Raw genomic sequence first — 20164 nt, 5'->3', positions numbered from 1 at the left:
GTGTGAACGACCTGACCCTGAAGATCAAAGTGAAGGAAAAGGTTTCGGTCTCATGATTTCTGGTCAATTTTAGCTGCTGCTTTTAACTTCTCCTTTATCCGTGGCATTCCAGGAGGGCGATGGTAGAGTTATGGAGTGCCAGAGAACCCTTTGGGAGTTTCTCTCATTTAGGTCTGACTACATTAACCTCCACCTCTTAAGCTGAGAAGGTCTGGTCCACCTCTATAAATATTTTCCAGAATTTCTCAAATTCTTCATCGCAGACCGAGGGCGGCTTCCACTCTTGAAGTGACATCTGGTATAATTTTCGGTCGGTGTATGCAGGGGCAAACTCAGGAAAGGGAGGGAAGAGGAAAAGGTAGTCTCGCTAGGCCGCTCTCCTGTTTTCCCTCCCTAGCTCCGACTCTTTGCCCTAGGTGTGGCCAGCTGTGCTGTGAAATGTAATCCCCCCCAGTTTTTTTTCTACATCGTTTCCCTGAGCCCCAAAGCCTCCCTCTTTCTCTCATTCGCTGGGTGTAATTGCAGAAGACCGTCTAAAGCTGCCACATGGCGTTCAGGAAAGACTTTGACCTGCCGTAGCTGTCAGTCAGATGGACTGATGGAGTCCTCCTGCAGTAGTGCTCCATTAACTTCTTCTGTTGCAATGTTTCCCCATCCCGTTTATAATAGTTTACATGTGTTTTGCACTTCTTTTCAGCAACTCTATTTAGTCCTCTTGGAACAGTCGCTAATTTTTACACTTTTCCTCCAATACTTCAGTTACACTGGTCTGTGGACATATATAAAAATAGAATTTTTACTATAATATAATATGTTTATACATGTATTTCTTATTATCTCAATACAAGACCTTGACCAAAAATTGATGCACCTCTTGATGGAAATAAATGTTTATGTTATTTCCATCAAGAGGCGCATCAATGTTTGGTCAAGATCTTGTATTGACAACGCAAGAGTCCAGCACTCTGTAACGTCTCCTCCAGCACTCTGTAACGTCTCCTCCAGCACATCCCAAGGACTTTCAATGAATTTAAGGTCTGGACTCAGAGGTGTCGATTCATGTGTGAAAAGGATTCTTCATGCTCCCTCCCAACCATTCTTTCACAATTTGAGCTTGATGAATCTTGACACTGTCATCCTGTAATGTGGCCATGATGTGCCTTCCTACATGTTTGTTTAAGAAGTGAAAAGCTACACACTCAAAGATAACAAAGTTGTTATAAAGTGTTACCAAGAAAATCTAGCTTGGTGGTCCCTGGTTTGCCAGAGATTCGGAAATTTCGCAACTCAAGTTGTTTAAAAGAGCACCACGGCTCAACCTACTGGAGCATGTATTCTGACTGACTGCTAGGCATCTTGTCCAATGATAACCTGAAGCATAAATCTGTAAGATTAGAGCTGGATAGAAAGTCGACATTTAGTGAGACTTATTTCAGAAAACCTTCCTGCAGATTGGTCCTCTGTGGCTTTTTCCAGCCACTTTACATCAAGAAAATGACAAAAGAAATGGCTGTTTCTGCATGTTACGTAATGAGGTGACATATTAGACGATAAAATAACACCTCTGCCATAACTAAAAATCAAGCTGGGTCCGTTGATACTTAAAACAGGATTTCAGAAGTCTGAATGAGAAGCTGCTACGGATCTTTGGAAAGTGATGTTAGGAGTCTCTTGGCTCCTGAGGGAGCTGTATTTTGTAATAGTCAGCATTAAGGCTGGAGGGTTACAGTGTGATGCAGGAATGGTTTCCATATGAGTGCTCTTGGAGTACAGTAGAGTCATCTGGGCCTCAGATGGAGTCACAGACTGCCTCGCCTTGCCTCGGCTTCACCGCTAGTAATGACGCTGTCAAAACATAGTGCCCACGCACTGTATTTGTGTATGTCTAAGTGCACATGTGCAGTACAATGTCTTTGACTACCCGGTATTTGTTCAAGAACCTGTGAGGGTGTTTGTGTGTGTCTAAGTGTGTGTCTAAGTGTGTGTGTGTGTGTGTGTGTGTGTGTGTGAGTAAGAGAGGCTGGTTTTTGAGGTCGCTGCCATGTGATTTAATTACAGGCTTGTAGAGTTTATGCGACGAAGTGGGTTGCCGTAGGTAGCAATTAGACAGGCAGACATGAGCATGAGTGACCCATCAGCTGGCTGTTTAGACTGTGTGTGTGTGTGTGTGTGTGTGTGTGTGTGTGTGTGTGTGTGTGTGTGTGTGTGTGTGTGTGTGTGTGTGTGTAGACTGTCGGGTATAACTTTATTACATCCAGTGTGTGTCTCTTGGATTGTGTACTCATGATAACACACTCATCGGTTTCATTACGGCCACTAAATTCCTCAGAGTGTAGACGCTGTTCTCTGTGATCAGCAGCCGCATATCTCTATCAGTTTACGGCTCTCTGTTTGCGCTCAGAACAATAGTGTAAGATCTTCAGGGGTGTGGAATCAAGTATGAGGAACCCCTGCTGGTTTGTAAGCCTCTCTATGAGTAAACACACAAACGATTTGTTTATTTATTCTTAGTGTAATTCTAGTCTATTTCCTTTCACTACTCTATATTGTATCCTGTTAGCTATTGTTTTAGCAAACGAGGCATTGTGTGTGTAGGAGTCCGTGGGACGCATCAGCTGTAGCTGTCACAGCGGAACAATCATCCTCAGTTCGCTTAGCTTGATTATAATTCTAGGGTGTTTGCAGGATTTTTTTCTGGAGTGTGTGTATGTTTTCTGGAATGGGATTTCTTTAAATCCAGTGTGGGCATCTCATCTAGCACTGAAGGGCCAAGGGTGACTTCAGCCACCCTCACACGACAAGCGCTCTTTCACTTTTTCTGGGTCATATGGATTAAGTCCAGGGTGCTTGGCATTCCTGAGTGTAAGCCTAGCTGGCCCCTAAAGGGCAGTCACCCTTCGCACATTCATATGCTAATGAGACCTGTGTCACCAAAGCTAATTCTAATGTGATGGATAATACTCGATATAGCTCTAATGTGGTTTTTGGTTTTAGTTTGGTGCCCCTATAGAGAAGGAATTTTCTTAAGCATTGCAACTTGATTTCTTAAAGATGAAGAGTGTAATATCTTGAAAAACTAGGGGGAGAAGGGTGGGGCTACAAGGGATCGATGTAAATCAAATTAGCATATTAATTAAAAATAAAATGCATATGTGCTGTTTAAGCAGATGACTCATTTCAGTGCATTTATATAGAGCAATGTTGTTAAAAATAAGTTTTCGTGAAATGAAATAAAATATTAAATGAAAACCTTAGAAATGTTGCCTTGGCAGATAACTGAAATTAAAAGTTTATGTTTAAGTGCTAACATTACTAAAACCCGATAAATATACATTAAAGCAAAACAGAAATGTTTGATGAAAACAAACTAATAAAAAATGACACGAGCATGAAACTAAATTACTAAAAAAAAAAAAAAAATACTTAATACATATTATATATAAATAAATAAATATAAATAATATATATATATATATAATTGCAATTGGGTTAAATGCTGTTAAAATTAGTCCATTTGGTGATGTTGGATCTGTGGCATTGTAGTTCGGGCATTCAACTGTGGAACTCATATGGGAAATATTAGCTTGAGTCTAGCTTGCAACATTTCCCAATCCCATTCCCCTCTTCTCCCCATAATTTCCTTTCTCTGCAAGTAAAACACTTGATACATGAATGAACACACATGTATCACTGCATCAGTGTGTCTGTACGTTTATAGAGCTGTTTTGTCTTTCTTTCACTCTGGGATGTTTCCTGGTGGGTGGAGTAGGAGCAGAACAATGCTGTGATCATTTACACCTTCACTGTTATTGCTACTGTCTCATTGCACCCACAATAAGATGTGTAGCTTACACGAACGTGTCAATATATATTCACTCATAAACTACACAATAATAAACACATTTAGACAGTTTCAATGATCGTATGCTCTTACACACCACACCAAAAGCCTAAATGCAGCTCTCACACTAGAGTGGTAGAGTGTAGATTGCTATTTTCAGATACTTTGGTTGTAGTGTTAAGTCCATGGTGGGTCTTTCTCTTGAGCTCCAGGGCAGGGTGGGAGATGGGAGCAGTTACTGGGCTCTACCCCAATGAAGATGCTCACGGCAGGCTGTGGTGGCCTAGGTTAACCAGGATCATGACACACCACTGACTCTAGGGTCTGTGAAGTGGGCGGAGGGGATGAAAGGATTGATGGTGAGAAAAGGAATACTCCTGCGGTCCTAAGAAGCCTCTTCTCCTGAGCTACAGGGGTTTATTATTTTTTATTGGCCTCGGTAAAGAAATGCCAAAAAAAGAGGCAGACAGATAGTTGATGTTCATTTATTTAATTGCGCTCTACTGTGAGAAGAAAAAAAGCTGAGTTTGACCTTTGACCTAAGGAAACTGGCCAGCAGTTGTGCACCTAAAGGCAAAGTAAACAGACCTACCAAAGAACGTGACACACTTGGCAGAGTTGACATTTTTTTAGGGCTGTTTGCTGCTTGATTTAGTGGTATCTCCAGACATTTATTTTGACAAGCTAGGCCTTTTTATTACATGATATAAATAAACACAGAAACACTTATTTTCTTAGAAGAAACCTCTGTGAATTCAATGTATGTGTCCTCATGTCTTCTTTTAGTGAAATATATTGTTTGTCGGTCTCCTCAAGGGGCTGTTTGTGCGTGGGGAAGAGATTAAAAAGGTTAAATTACAGAGTAGCTTTGACACGTTTTCATTACGCCACTGTGCACTGTGATTTTACTCTTGATGGGTGATATGTTTATATATTTATAATTTTAATAAACGTCTCTTTCAGGAATGTTTGTTAAACACACAGACAGTTTGTCTTGAAGCTCTGTTAATAATTTTTCTCTAGTAAACACGTTTGACGTGTTTGGAACTTGGAGGGCTTTTGTATCATTGCAGTTAATCCTAAAAAAGTATGCAAGATAAGAATTACTGCATCCCAAATCAGTATTTTGAAGCTAGTAAGCTAAAGGGGCTTGGATGAAATCTTTTTTTCAGCTATGTTACCCACAACCCATTGCGCGACAGATTTTTCTATGGCATTGCTGCTGCTGCTGCTGCTGCAAAAACAACCTTTGGAACCTTTATTTTTAAGAGTGTAATGTAGTCCATTTGAAAGAGTGAATGAAAACAAGTGAGCAAATTTGAACACTGAGAGGGCCAGAAAGGTTGTGGACGCCATGTGCCGAGACACAAATTCATTCGGCGTGAGCCTCACAGTAGGTTTTCCCGAGCCGTTTAGTGTACATTGGTACCTCAAAATAGTGAATTATGTAAGGGTATAGGCGCGATTTCAGACACAATTCTAGTGTTTTGCATACAATGCTATCAGGCCCCCAAAAGGCTGCCCACTCGGATGCCCATATGAAAAGGCATGACCCTGGCGTCGATTTCCGTGAGTAAAAATTGCTGTGCGTAAGCACATGTTTTGAACTGGGGCCCTGCCCCAGAGCCTATCTAATGTATTGAGAGAGTGAGAAAGGTAGGATTGCCAATGAGCACAGCTTTGCTGACCTCAGCAGCTTGCATAGACAAAGCTAACTGAGCGGCGCTGGTGTGTGAGATAGCAGAGAACACAGTGACAGCAGTGGTTCCTCGCACATACAGTAATGAAAAACACAGTGAAGTCTCTGACATAAACAAAATAAACATTCACATGTCGGTTTTTCTTCCAAATTTGTCCTAACCAACCAGGCATGATGTAGTAAAGAATGGTCCTGTAATAAGTGACAAACAATTTGTCAATTTCTTGTTTTTTAATGTTGCACAGAGTGACTCTGGCCAAGGTGAAATGTCATTGGTCCAAAATTGTGCTTCATATAGCTCAATGATTAATCATATTCAGATTAGCTGCAATTTTGTTACTTTGCACCATCTTTTTGGAGACAACATAATACACACTGCACAAAAAGTGGGCAGTGTTGGAAATGGGGTTAGTAGGTCTGGGTTGAACTACATTGATCTGTACAGGGCTCCAGACTGCGACCAATTGGTCGCATTTTGCAACCATTTTTCCTGCCGGTGCGACCAAATATTTATTTAGGTCGCGCTGGCGCGACCACAATGTTGCCGAGCAGCGAATGCAAACAAAATGAAAGCGGAACGAAAATGCGCTACTCTGGAACTTGTCAGTCGCGGGCCGATCTCGATCACGCGAGACTGTTTCTAGGAGATCCAGTGAAGAAATCCATTGAATTCGCCTCAGAATTAATAACATCATCACTGCGAGAACCAGTGAGAAACATTCCGATTCGGCGCAGAGTTCTCTGTTATAAACCATAGATATCAGATCAAACAGCGCTGACGTGGAAACCAGGAGAAACACTTACAGAAGGCTTTCAGTCCACAAATCAGCAACATTCACCATGGATTTAGGCTAATGTAGTAACTCTAACCATAACTATGGTATTGTGACCGAAATAGTCAAATGCTTACAGTAGGCTACAAGTACTACACATCTTTTTCCAGCACTTGACCAACACATTTTTTGTTCATCCTTCAAAGATTGTACTAAAAATTGTAAGATGTTGGAAAACTCTTATTTAAACCAAAAAAAAAGGACCATTGTAAACAGTAGGATGCTTATTGACTATTTTCACTCCCTAATATAAATTTTTTCACTCGTTTAGCTTTTTAATTAATATTAAGACATTATGAATGATAATTAAAGTTAATTTCATCTACACCCTAAATTAAGCTTAGTGCTTTATTGTCAGCCCCAGTGCCACCAGATATTTTCTGTAGAACTCAGTGTCTGCGGTGCTGCTGCCCTCAGATGTTAGTCTGGAGCCTGTGAACTTAAAATAAAACTGCACACTGTAATATCTGTACATTAAGTCTATTTATTATTAAATAATTTGTCATAATTACAGTTATTTTGGGAGAAATTTGAATAATTGCATTGCAAGTTGATTTAAGGTTTGCCCCTAAATTTTCTGCTTGCGCTCCTAAAATTTTCAATCAGGGGCTTCAGCGCTCCTAGTAAAAAAAGTTAGTCTGGAGCCCTGCTGTATCGGACTGTGTTATTCTGTTTATCAGAAATAGTCTCTTTCTGACATGAATATCTGTAAGTTATGGGCCATGGGTATAGGTTTAGTGTGCGGGTCACTGCTTCTGTACCACAGTGGGGGCAAAAGAGAGGCAACGTGCAGGGTGCTACTGAGACCAGACCACACATTCCAGAGGTCAGGGCTCATGGGTCAAAGGTGACAGAGAACGTTAATCTCCCTGTGTGTACTTTTGTGTGTGTTTTAGTGTGTAGTCTGGGTGGGTTTTGTGGTATATGTGTCTGGGAGCCAGAATGGATCTGTTTGTGTGTTTCGGAAATGTCAATCAAGTTTGAAATGCATCTCTGACTTCTGAAGAATCCCACACAGGGCTTTCTCATTCCAGTGAGCATGTGCAGAACATTTTATAAATGGCATGTCCTCACCAAGGTGTCAAGGTCTGGCCGGTTAGCATGGCTTCGGGATGTAGGCCCTACTAAATACAAACCTATGCTAAGCTTATGCCAAGGCCCTGCCCCAAATGGCACACTTGATCAGTCTTGTGGACTTGCATTTCTTGGAATGCCATTAAGTCCACAAAGCTGTAGGGTGTCCCATTTGTTGCTTTGTGCCTCGATGCATACTTTTGCTAGTGTAGACTCAGAGGAGCACCGTAAGGGGTTAGGGTGCCATTTAGATCAGTGCTTAACTCGGGGAAAGTCACTAGTGAAATGTTTGGGCGCGTGTACATTCTTGTGGTGTAATAAGGCACCACATCCGATTTGTCATGACGCAATTTCCTGCTTCTCTAGAGTAATTATTAATACGGTTCAGGTGTTTGGTTCATAAGTAATTGCCTCCAGAACTGAGCATCTGTGAGCAAAATTGGCAAATTTCAAATCTACGACTTCCAGAGGGTCCTGAGCCAGCTGAACAACTGCTGATAAAGCTTTCTCCAGGTATTATAGACCTTTGTCCACACACACTCTGATCTAAATATACAATGTGCTTCATGCTGTAGCATTGCATTAGATTTCAATGGCCACCCTCACTTCCTCTTGCCCCGTCTCCCTCCCTCATTTACCTTTCTCCCAGTAATTAATAAAGCCCTCCTCTTACATTTCCCTTGTTCCCAGCAGGGGTGGATTTCTCTTTTGTGTTCGGCTTCAGTCTTTCAGCCAGTGAGAGTCTCATGAGAGCTGGCAGTGAGCCACTCATTCTCAACAGATTCCCACAGGGGTTACCGTGCCCGTTCTCTCTCACTCTGCATCCTCCACAGGCTCTCGCATTGTGTGAAGACCCTGGCCACAAGCCCTTTGCAGATCACCAATGATAAAGCCATCAATGGAGCTGAAACCTAAACAACAAACCCTCACGTCACCCGTGGTGGCCTCAGAGGATATGCTTGTATCTAAAATGATTCTTTTCTTGCATACTGTCATGTGTGCATTGTTTCCTCAAGGTGTAGTCCTGATTGTTGCTATTGTAGTTTGAAAACGTTGGAAAGGTCTTTCCTCATATCAGGTTTGTTATGAATCAAGTTCACCCCAGACCCAGTGTCTAATTGGGACTCAGGTTACATGTTCAAGGGTGTATTGACCAACATGTTCTCCAGCCAAGAGTTACAAAACAACCTGAAGTGCTGAGAACAAATTTCTGACCAAGGAAGTCTATAATACCTGGAGAAAGATATGTTAGGATTCCCATTCATCTCAAAGGCAGTTGAGTTGGCTAATGATGTTAGCTATGCTAGCCAACCAAACCTTGACATCTTAGTTCTGGCACACGTTTCACAAGATGCTAAATGTTAACTGTAAATTAAAACTCCAGAAGGTGCCATTCATGGATCAACTTCCTGCACAATCTATCTAAACAATCTACCATTTCCTTCTTTTATTTAATGTATAATTATGTAATTAAAGCCTGGTGTTGTCTGACTCAAGGGGTCAATGAGCAATTTGGCAGAAAAGCTCATACAAACTTTCCTAAAGAGCATGTAAAACACCCTTGCTTATCTTACATCATATGACTAGGCCTTTCCCTTTGCATCCTTTAAGCGTGTCTTTGATTCGTGACATTTGTTTTGTGGTATCTCTGCACACTAGCTACAGGAAGACTTGATACGCATGACAGGGTTTCACATTATGAAGAGACTTGGCTAGAATGTATTGTGGTAATTGTGGTCTCTATTTCAGAGTATCTCAATGTATTCTTTCCACCACATTTAAAAATTTGTACTTCTTGTTAGCTTACCTCAGACTGTGCATGCATCACACATGCACAGTCACGCTACATCTGTGTTCTTACCTCCTGTTTTACTGCTGATCTAAGTTGGTTCTGCTTTGTGTATCTAATGCACTTAAATGTGTATATGTGTTTTATTGTGTTTGTGCTTTTGAAAGTTTATTCAAAAGAGAGTTTTGACACCTCAGAGTTAGGACCTCTGAGTGCACTCCTTGTTGGAGGCCAGAGGGCCCCTGTCAGGAGAGGGCCTTTCCTGAAGACTCATTTCTTCACAAAGCTTTATTCCTTTTCACCAATGAATCTTTGTCCCAACAATGACAGATCGGCCTTTAATAGTCATTCACTGCTTCTGCTCCACAATGCAGTTCACTTTCCACCCCATCATGCAGTCATTACCACTACTTACTTTCAAGCAAGAAGCTTTGAAGGAAAGGTCAAACATTTCAGATATTTCTTACTGCAGGTTTGCTTAAGTCCAAATGGTTTAAGGTTCCGCATCAGATAGGTAGAAGTCTAGTTTTACCAAATCATTTTTTTTTTTAAGATTTGCGTCATCAGAAAATTGTTTGTTTGAACATTCCAATCAGCCAGACAGCAACAATGGGTCAACCAGTGGCATTAGATTGGGGTGTGACTTGCTTTTTGACATAACCAATGGCATATGGGGGATCATTTTTGAAATTCTTTTAGTGACAGAAATTACTCTCTTCATCTTTGATAAGTTGTTTAACAAGTAAGTTTGGATTTACATTGTGTGGTTCTGTCAGACTGCATTACTTCCAGTGACTTTTTTCTAGTGGACGTGACCCAGTTGGAAAAAAAATAAGCAATCAAAGCTGTAAGCATTATGCCACAATCTCTCACACATTTTCACAAGTGAATAAAATATCTGTCTATGTAATCTTGCAGCAGACACACAAACACGTTTTTCCTCCAGGCTTGATGACTGTGTAACCAGCCACCAATAGTCAATTGTCTCCAATAAGAATCATCCCATTTCTTACATAAACATTGATTTCTAGAAATTATTTCCATTCTGGCCTATCAGCAGCTGTGGTTCAGTAAAGAGCTGGTTCAGTGGTTGCCAGTAGCGACTGACTGGTGTCTAGCCGTTCCCCTTCTGAGTGCAGAAAGGCTGCATGCCCACATCTGATAACGCAAATAGAAAATTTTCCCCCACAATGCACCACTCTACCACCCACTCATAATTGTTTTGTGAGTGTGTTTGGTGTATGCGTGGCTCTCGAGGTCCCAATAGATTTTGGACCCATTGTTTTTCATTACGCTCATATTGAGCATTAAGTCAGAGACTAAATGGAGAGTTCATACGCACTGAACCCAGTGGCAAAGAGCCACATGACAAACTCGCTGACTGGGGGTGGGGGGTGGCGGTCTGTACTCCCTAATTATATCTCCTAATTATATCTTAATATATGAAAGTAATGTTAAAATTGTCAAATATTAAAGCAAAAATTTTCTTTTTAAAAAAAAAAAAACTGATGTAAATAACACTGAATAACCGTTCATTTACAATTTAGACATTTATTAGACAAAATAGACATTTGTGAGAAAAACCCATTGAGATGAGAACAGTAAGTTTATAACATAGTCTGAATAACAGTGGCACCCTGACAACCACAAAAGTCATTGTATAATTTGCACATTGCCTTTCACAATTGAAATTTGGTGAAATCCGACACCTGAGTAAATTCGTCTTGATAAGGACATTGGTCTGTTTGGCATAAGTCAAGCTTTTAATATTTTTCACATGGTTTCCCTGACATGAGGATTTGATAAGAGCTGTTTAATTTAGACAGCTACCTCTTTGTCTCTGTAGGTCACCACTCACCACTCTTTAACTGTGGCCATGGGTCCATTGTGAATCAGACTGAATTTATTTCAATTTAATTAACTACGCACAGACCACAGTCCTCCCTTCCCTCTTTCTTTCAGTCTCTCATAGTTACTGTTGTACCAGGAAGTTTAAGCAGAGAGAGTTACAGTAGATAAAAAATAAATAAATAAAACATATTACTTCTTGTCTCAGCCTCAGTTTGTCAGGTTTGTGGCATTAAACCTTTGAAAGATCTTCATCTGCTTTGTTTGAAGCACTTCAGTACAAGTTAGCAAGATGTTCAGAATTCGTATATTAGGTCTCTTAAAATGGTCTGTAATTTGTGCCTTTTGATCAGAAACTTTGATCACAAAGTCTGTATGCATTTTCCAGAGAGGAGATGATGAGACCTGGACCACATTCAAACCTGTGTCTCTTACATAAGAACCACGGCTCAACACTTAACAGCTTGACTACCTTCAAGTTTTTTGTGTGTGTTGAGTAAAGCTGCTCTTCAGATTGTGTCTCTTGGAATGAAGATTGTCCTTTATTGCTGAAGAGTGAGAAAGAGTAAGAGAAGAATGAGGAGAGTCTCAGCACACTAGGCCTCTCTCGTGGTGATGACATGGGCGGTAGAACAACGGCGTGCTGGCATGATGCGGGCTCTCTGCCAACATCATTGGGCACAGACAGAAGGCTATTCACTATAACACATGGAATTAATGTGGAGGTCTTCACAAACACACACATTTCAGAACTATTTAGCTAGTACAAAACATATTTAATCCCCCCTACTACAAAAGTTTTCTTTTCTTTTTTACTGATTTATAAATCATAGTTTTTATCTACTTTTCCAGTAAGAAAAAATCTTTAAATATAAATAGATATTAACAAGTAACAAAATCTCATACAACATTAAGAGAACACATGTAACAAATGTGTTAACCATCTGCATACTTATGCAGATATACACACACCCTGGCAGAAATAGAAACAGTATACGTTGTCTGTATGTTAACATGCGTGCGCATATGATGAAATATGATCACCAGCACTTGGCCTTTTCCAGACATTCTAAGTGTATTTGGCCTTGTGGTCAGAGCAGATCTGAAAACATCACAAGCAGTGCCAAAGAGGAATGTGCGTCCATGTCTGCATGTGTTTCTGCATATGTACCCTAGGTCCATGGATTTCCTCCACCCAGTCTCAAACCCCGGGATCGAATTGGCTAAGCAAGTTTCTTTGACCGTCCCCAACTCAAGCACCTGTGAGAAAACCCTACAAACTCCCAAAGCCCTTTATTTTTGCAGGTGTTAAAAGTGTCTACAGCCTTTAATTCCAGTATTGCTTATCCGTCTGAAAGCAGAAAAAGGACAGTGTTTGACCACATGTAAATGAAGTAGCTTATGTTGTACACAACCTTATGTCTAAAAACCACAACATGATGTTCCTTTGAGCATGTTTGAATATTATTTCACTCTGCACATAAGACTTTGTCCAAGTATTTGGAGGTTGAGGAATAAGTAGATTTTCTGTCAAAGAAAAGCAAAGAGGCCCTGAGGGTAGATCGAGGAACGTTGTTTTTCAAAACGTGCTTGTTCCCAGTGGTATGATCTTACATATATACATTCATACAATAAACCAAACCTTTAATATGTGTGTGTGAGTGTGTGTGTGAAAACGAATCAGTCACCACGGATGCAGTCTCCTCTCTCACCAACCACAAAAAACCCATACGCCCCCTTCTCTCTTTTGCTCCAAACACCATTCCAGACATTTGGGTGGTCGGCGTAAGCTAAGCTTTGTTTTTCTTGCTATTCACACATTTTACAATCCTTCAAGGGGAACTTTTCAAAGCTCCCACCACAACTTTGAGTCTGATGTTTAGTTTACTTTGATTTGAAAATATGTATTTATTTTCCCCGCTGTTGGCTAGATGATGACAGCTGACGTGTGTTTTGCAGGACGTGTGACATTTTAATGAGTCGGCCATTTTGGGCTGAGTTCCCAGCCTGGCATCTATCCCTTTCCTTAAAGAAAAAATACACTGGTTTAGATGCATACCAAACTGATGTGCATGTAGTTTGTTGTCCATACCAAGGGAAACCCTCTTCAGCATAAGTCTTCAGTCTTTTGCTTTCAACCACAAAAAGTGTCTCCATTATAGTTCTCTCAAGAAGCAAGAAGACATGAACCAAAATGTTATGAAAATGTTTTAGCAAAACCACAAGTGAACCTGAAAAATCCATATAATCTGTCTCCAAAATGTCCACATACAATCTCTCTTCCAAACCCTAGTGAGCCGCCTACCTAGAAAGCATCATGGTCTCACTCCCAATGTAAGTTCTTCCAAATAGCCAACAACATTATGTACCTCCAACTTGGTTTGGCTAAATCCTTAAGCCCAAACTATACTTTTTTTCATATTTTATGTTTTGTATATTTACAAGTGTCAAATTATTGTTGTTAGCTTAGCAACATGCTAACATCAAACTCTATTAGAATTAATTGAGAGTTATTTGTGTGATGTTGCCTATGTAGATTGTTCCAATAAAAAAAAAATCAACTTTAAGTGTTTCTGCTGCCTTAAAAATGTACGTTTAGGCAACTTAAATATCCAAGTTGTAACAAGTACACCTTCACATTTCATGTTGACTAAACTTAAAATTTAAGGCAGCAAATTTTTTTTTTAAGTTTAAACAACTTTATTTTATTTTTTTTACAGTGCAGGTTTCATGATTGATAGGATGCAAATGCAACTGTAGGAAGCAAGACGGCTCACTAGGTTTGGAAAAAGACTTTAACAAATCACACTGATCCCGAATTTCCAAAGTTCTCACTGAAAAGCATCTATCACCCTTGTTCTTGTTAAAACCCAACATTACCCTTTACAATTTGAATCCCTCAATAAAACTAGCCTATAAAACCAAAGAAACATGGAATGCTACACTTTGATTGGTTTGGTGTTCATTGTAAGGTCTTATCTGTAATGAATTAGTTCTCTGAAGCTCTACATACAGTATTGTTTGCGTTAAAGCTTTGCTTAATGGCGTTATGCTGCATTGTCTTTAGCTGTTAAGCTACTTTGCACTGACAATAGCACTGAACCCGAGCAAAAGGGAAGGGAATCTTCTCTTGCTATTGTGCTGCTTCGCAAATGACTTAATTAGCAAACACGCAAACTGTCACTTCAAGACAATGTGTATTAGATACACAGTACATTATGTGTGCTCTGTGAGGTTTTGTGTACACGGCTCTTGTAGTAGCAGCACTTTAAGCTAATGCTTTGTTTAGAAGATTAGATAAAGGCTAGAAGAACTTCCTAGTTTGCCTGTTGGTGTCGATTTTAGTTTACAATTCATTTCATCAGTTCTTCAGTCGTCCTGTTCCTTTTACATCTAATGCTATTTTGCTTAGTTTTAAGGCTTTTTGCACTTAGTTTTCATGCTTTACACTGCAATCAGTATCTATATTTTTTTACAATAAAGACATTTAAAAAAAAATCCTTTAAACAAGATCAGTTTACTTGAGATGCAATATTTAATTTCATAGAATTAATTTCAACTCCACTGGCATTTTTTTCCCAAGCATTTATAAATCAGAAGTATGCTTCAAAACAAGAAAAGAAAATTGCCAGTGGGCAAAAAAAATGAATACTGATTTTGCAGTGTATTTTTCACTATATATTATGCTTCATGAGCACAAGTCATGTGAAACATCCCTGCCCTCTCAGGTAAGTGTGTATCATGACACGCCCTATGGGGTCTGTGTGTGTTTTTTGCGTAGTCATGCTGCCTTCGATGGTGTTGCATAAATCGACAGTGCAGCCGTACCAGCGAGGGTTCTACTGCGCGGACGACAGTATCCGCTACGCCTATAAAAGAAGCACTGTGCCTTCTTCTGTGCTGACAGCCGTGGGCCTCCTCCTGCCCATTGCCAGCGTAAGTGCCCCACAGAGGGGCCTCAGACAGGGGACATGGGGCCAGGCGAGTGGGGCGACTGCATGGGAAATCAAGTCTTTTGAGAGAGTCATTATATTTTATAGCTGTTATGTAGCAGAAACTGCTAGTGCATTGTACCAATCATAGGCAGACATCAACTATATTTAGTCGTGCACTCTCTCAGAAACTGAGCTACCATGTCAGACCCCCCTCCCCTGCCTGGTTTTTCCCATAATCCTCGGTTGCCGTGTGCTGTGCTATGCTGTGCTGTGCCGCTACCTGCGTGTGTCTTTCTGTGACTGACCTGAAATCTCTTTCTCTCTCTCCCCTCTTCTCTCTCTCTCTCTCTCTCTATGTTTGTGTGTGTGTGTGTGTTTCGCTGTAGCTGGCCTGCCTTTCCTGATAATTGAAACTAGCACAATCAAGCCGTATCATCGCGGGTTTTACTGCAGTGACCAGTCCATCCAGTACCCGTATAAAAACGGGGACACCATAAGCGATGCCGTGCTCTGTGCCGCTGGCATTCTAATTGCCATCCTCTCTGTAAGTTATTCTCTTATATATATTCATATAAATCTACCACTGATTCATATAAACTTCCCATCTACATCCCTCATCCCCTATTAGATCAGTAGAATAGCTGTAGAAATAAATAACTTTATAGCAAAGAATCCTACCTATAATCCTCTTTAAATCCATTAACCAGTCCACCCCATCCCATCTTTTCATTTAAAATATTTGAATAACTCAACATCAAGGGATTTATCATGGTCAGGGCTATCTCTATCTCTCTTTCTGTCTCAGTCTCGTTCTCTTTTTTTTCCTGTTCCGTCTTCGTTTGTCTGCATGTTTTGTGATGTATTGCTCTTTTTTGTGTTTTTGACTTTTTTTTTTTCTCAAAAAAGTTATTCTCAAAAACAGCAATGCAAAGTTACTGTTAAAAACTAAAGCTAAATAAAATGAAAAGCTTGTTAAAAAGACTCACAAAAATTTAGAGTGTAGATCCGTCTGGATAAGAGAATAAACTGCCCTACTTCTGCTGAGGTGTTGAATTAGTAGACATTCACAGACTTTGTGACAGCTGGCGAAGGGTTTACCTCTCACAAATTAACCTAATCACCTGCAGGACACATGTAGGACGAAGAACAAGAAAGAATGCAATGTCAAACCAGTGAAACTTCAAAACATCCCAGACAAGCCCCTTGTGGAATAAAGTAGTGAAGATGAGTGAAGTGGTCTTAAAGTACGAGCCCCTGAACACTGGCATATAACCAAACCGTGACTCCATGGAGATCCTATATTGAGTCATGCGTGCCTTACTGTCTGGAGTAGACATGTTCCCATGCTCAGCAATTCTCATGATTAAAACAAGGGCTGTGTGTGCATATATATATGTATATATATATATATATATATTCACCCCTCACACAGCTGTAGTTAATTAGCAGTGTCTCCAGTCCTAGTTTGGTTAGGCCTCAGGGAAGGCAGTCCCACTCTTCACTACCAACACAACAGCGTTCTACTTCAGTTTAAAGAGGGAAAAAAAGAGAGAGATAGTAAATATCTCATTAAGGCATGGTTTGTGTACTTCATAGCCCACGCCTCTCTTCTCTAATTTATGTCCTATTGGTTTCAAATGGTGCAGACCTCTGTTTTAAAATCCCATGCTCTAACTGCTCATATGAAAGCCATAACCTTTAGAAACATAATATGTTCCAAATCATTAAAATATCACCAGCAATAGGCAGGCCATGCTCAGTCATAACTTATGTTACTCGTTCCCTCATTTCTTTCACTCAATTCTTCTTGCTTTTTTGATTAGTGTGCTTTCCTAACTGCAAACTAATTTTGCATGTACATCTAACCTCACCCTGCATGTCCATGACCTGACCACTGAAATCTTGTGATATTATACAGTGACATGTTAATGTTTATGGTGACTTCACAAATTTACCCTAATTTTATGATGTTACTGCCATTTTAGCTCTGTTCCAAAACCTAGTGAACTGCCTTGCTTTCTAGTGTCTATATAGTTATCCTAACCATCATGGAACCTGATAAGTGAACGATTTGGAACTCTATACATAGGCAACAACTCCAAGCATCACACAAATTGGATCAACTCAGTTAATTTAAATAAAGTTTATTGTTAGCATGTTGCTAATCTAAGTGTTGATGCTCTAATAAGCATAAAAATACATAAACACACATGTGTAAAATCTGTCTTTTTTACATTGCACTGAAAAATTTGATTGATAGTTTTGAGTATTGATAAAATATATTTATAATCAACATCTCTGCTCATCTACCATCTTGGATTGCGCAAAGATCAGTGGAAAAAAATGTCTCCGTTATTGGATTGGCTTTTTCGCAAAAGATATACGTATATGATGCTCTCTTGAAATTTCAATAGGTTTTGGAACAGAACCTGTATGTAGTATTAATCTCAGCTGTCAGTAATCTTTTGTTTTTGAAAATGAACCGTTCTCTAGATCGTGATTGGCGAATCCTACAGGATCCATTACCTGAACCAGGGCTCCAAATCTTTTGTGGGAAACCCATATGTCTCCGCCCTTTACAGACAAGTGGGTGTGTTCATCTTCGGCTGCGCCGTCAGCCAATCATTCACAGACATCGCCAAGGTCTCGGTTGGGCGGATGAGGCCGCACTTCCTAGATGTTTGTCAGCCTGACTACTCTACCATCAACTGCTCTCTGGGATATATTACTAAATACACATGCACTGGAGATCTCAGCAAAGTACAAGAGGCCAGGTGAGATATTTAGCACTCACATGCACATGGGTTCCCTTGCTTTGTTTGAAAAATTCAGCTAAAGGAAGAAATGTCATATATTGTAGATAAGAGCTGCACGATGTATCACTTGTACATAACGCGATGTGCATATCTGAATGATTTTAATAGGCTACTTCATATTGCAGATAGCAGAGAATAGACAGGGCACGCGACTGTTACTTACATGTGACTTGCTTGATGTTAAAAAGAGTTATTACTGTCTGTTCAGTTCAATTCAGTTCTCTGTCTCGGCTAATTGCACTTGAATGGTCAAATACATACATAGTTGTGTCAAAATTCCCGTCTTGGCGAGTATTCATGTAAACACAGTCGGTTATGTCTCAAGTCAACGTAAACATTTGGTGAGCATTAGATAATTTTGTTTATGTATTTATTTGCAAAATCTACTCAATGGCTGAAACTTCCCAAGTAAATAAATGTGATGTATTTATTTTCAAATTAAAATGAACATTTTGATTAATTGCTCATTCAATTCTTTACAGGAAATCCTTCTTTTCTGGACATGCTTCATTTTCAATGTACACCATGCTGTACCTGGCTGTAAGTACATGCACTGACATAGTTTTTTTGATTTACTAAAGAGCCGTTCATTCATGACTGTTATGTCTAGTATGAGAAGGGGACCCTCTATCGCCCCTCACCCTCCTCTGAGGGTGACTGTGAGGGTCACTGTTATTTTCCTTGTTCATCCCCCGGATGGACACACTCCACCTGTTTTTATTTGTGCAGCTGTATAGACTTCCTTTCTCTCTGAAGTTTTCCTTCATTTCTCTCTCATTCCTTATGCTTTATTTTTGTTCTCTTTTTGAAAGGGTCACACTCTTCTTCTTCTTTTAATACCAATTATGCAGAATCCCCAATATAGCTTTACATACACACAAAGCCAGATTTCGCTCAGCCTCCCCGGAGTCTCTCACTGTATGTAAAGCCTCTTTCAAAGGCTTCAAACTTTCTCCCTTTCACACGCAATGCCCTACACTCCTCCCTATTATCTCCTCCTTTCTTCCTGCATCTAAATCATCAGCATCTCCATGGGCCCCTCCACCTTTCACTCTTTCAGATGGAAGGAGGTGGAGCCGCTCTGCTAATGGTGGTGGCCAGATGTTCACTCACAGTGTTTTGAGAGATTATTTGAGAATAGGCAAAGATGGAATTAGGAGAGTGATTGAGAATATGTGTGTGAGGCCACAACTCTGTTGAAACTCATGCAGGATTCGTTCTAATGCTCTTAAAACAGCCATTAAATGAATGTGTGATTTTGACAGCTGGGCCTGACGCCCGAAACACTGACCTGAACACTTCCTATACAAGAGGAAACCGTACGTTAAGAACCAGACCCCAGGCAGGTACTGTTGAGTGTTTTGTGACTAAAGCAATCAGTTATTACATATAAACCTGCTGTATTTTAAACTATCACGATTAGCCGCAAGGTAGGAGAGATGTCAGTCAGTGTTACACATCATTAGTCATGGCGAAAAGCAAGCATCCTAAAAAGCTGAATTTCCAGCTTCAAAACCGATTTCAACATGTCTCACTGCATGTACAACATGTAGTCACTTGGTAATTTTAGGTCTGAATTATCATCTTGATTTTAAACCCTGGATTTGTCTCTGAGGGGCAAATTGTTCCGATGTTATAAAAAACCTTGGCTAGATTTCTCACAGCCAAAGCCAAAGTTTAGTCAGACTCCATTATAAAATGTGAATAGACTATTATGGTAAGATACAGGGTGACTCTTTAAGATTGTTGTACCATCTGCTCTTGGCCTTCAGAGTTAAAAACAAGAGAATAATGATCAGATATAAAAGAACAAAGCATGATAAGCAGAATTACAGAGCTGAAATAAACTGAAGAACAAGAGAAACAAGTAAAGGAAAGTTTTCTCTGAGTAGGCATATCGAGCGATACCGTCTTATTGACTGGAGCGTTCCCTTTCCTGGCCTCGCTCCCTGTAATTATCTCAGTCTAGCTGTCATGCTTCATGGGTCAGACGTTGAAATCATAATGAGAGCTCACACCAGTCTTGTGATCCCCTTTTATTTGCACACACGTAACCCAGGTCATAGCTAGACCATCTTTGTTCTCACCAAATTGGCGAATGAGTCACAGTACCTCAAGACAGAACCCACACCTGTTCCGTCAATGACACCTTCTCACTTTTTCCGATGTTTCGATGAACATACCACCATACACACCATAAACGTTACATAGTAACCAAGATACATTTGCATTATATCTGTAATATATTTCCCTCTGTAGTTTTAAGGTTTGCATTTTTAAGGCAAGTTGAAAACTTCTACCAAGCTGTAAAACGTTCACCAGTGCAGCA

General features: G+C 40.1%; 1 protein-coding gene across 2 annotated transcripts in view; it reads left to right on the top strand.

The window, feature by feature from the left end:
- plpp3 (phospholipid phosphatase 3) overlaps positions 1-20164 on the top strand; it is a 36916-nt gene that overhangs the window by 4819 nt on the left and 11933 nt on the right. Inside the window, exons 2-4 of one of the 2 annotated variants that reach the window (XM_079889138.1) lie at positions 14866-15020; positions 17513-17793; positions 18318-18375. In XM_079889138.1, coding sequence (XP_079745264.1) covers positions 14866-15020; positions 17513-17793; positions 18318-18375 — 494 coding nt within the window. Of the gene's footprint in view, positions 1-14865; positions 15021-15405; positions 15564-17512; positions 17794-18317; positions 18376-20164 lie in introns of both variants that reach the window. The other variant, XM_079889137.1, reaches the window with a different exon arrangement.

This window comes from Squalius cephalus (genome assembly GCF_949319135.1).
Source record: "Squalius cephalus genome assembly, chromosome: 12".
In the NCBI taxonomy this organism is placed as follows: domain Eukaryota; kingdom Metazoa; phylum Chordata; class Actinopteri; order Cypriniformes; family Leuciscidae; genus Squalius; species Squalius cephalus.
Note: the sequence above shows the minus strand (reverse complement) of the source record. Positions and strands in the feature narration are given on the sequence as shown.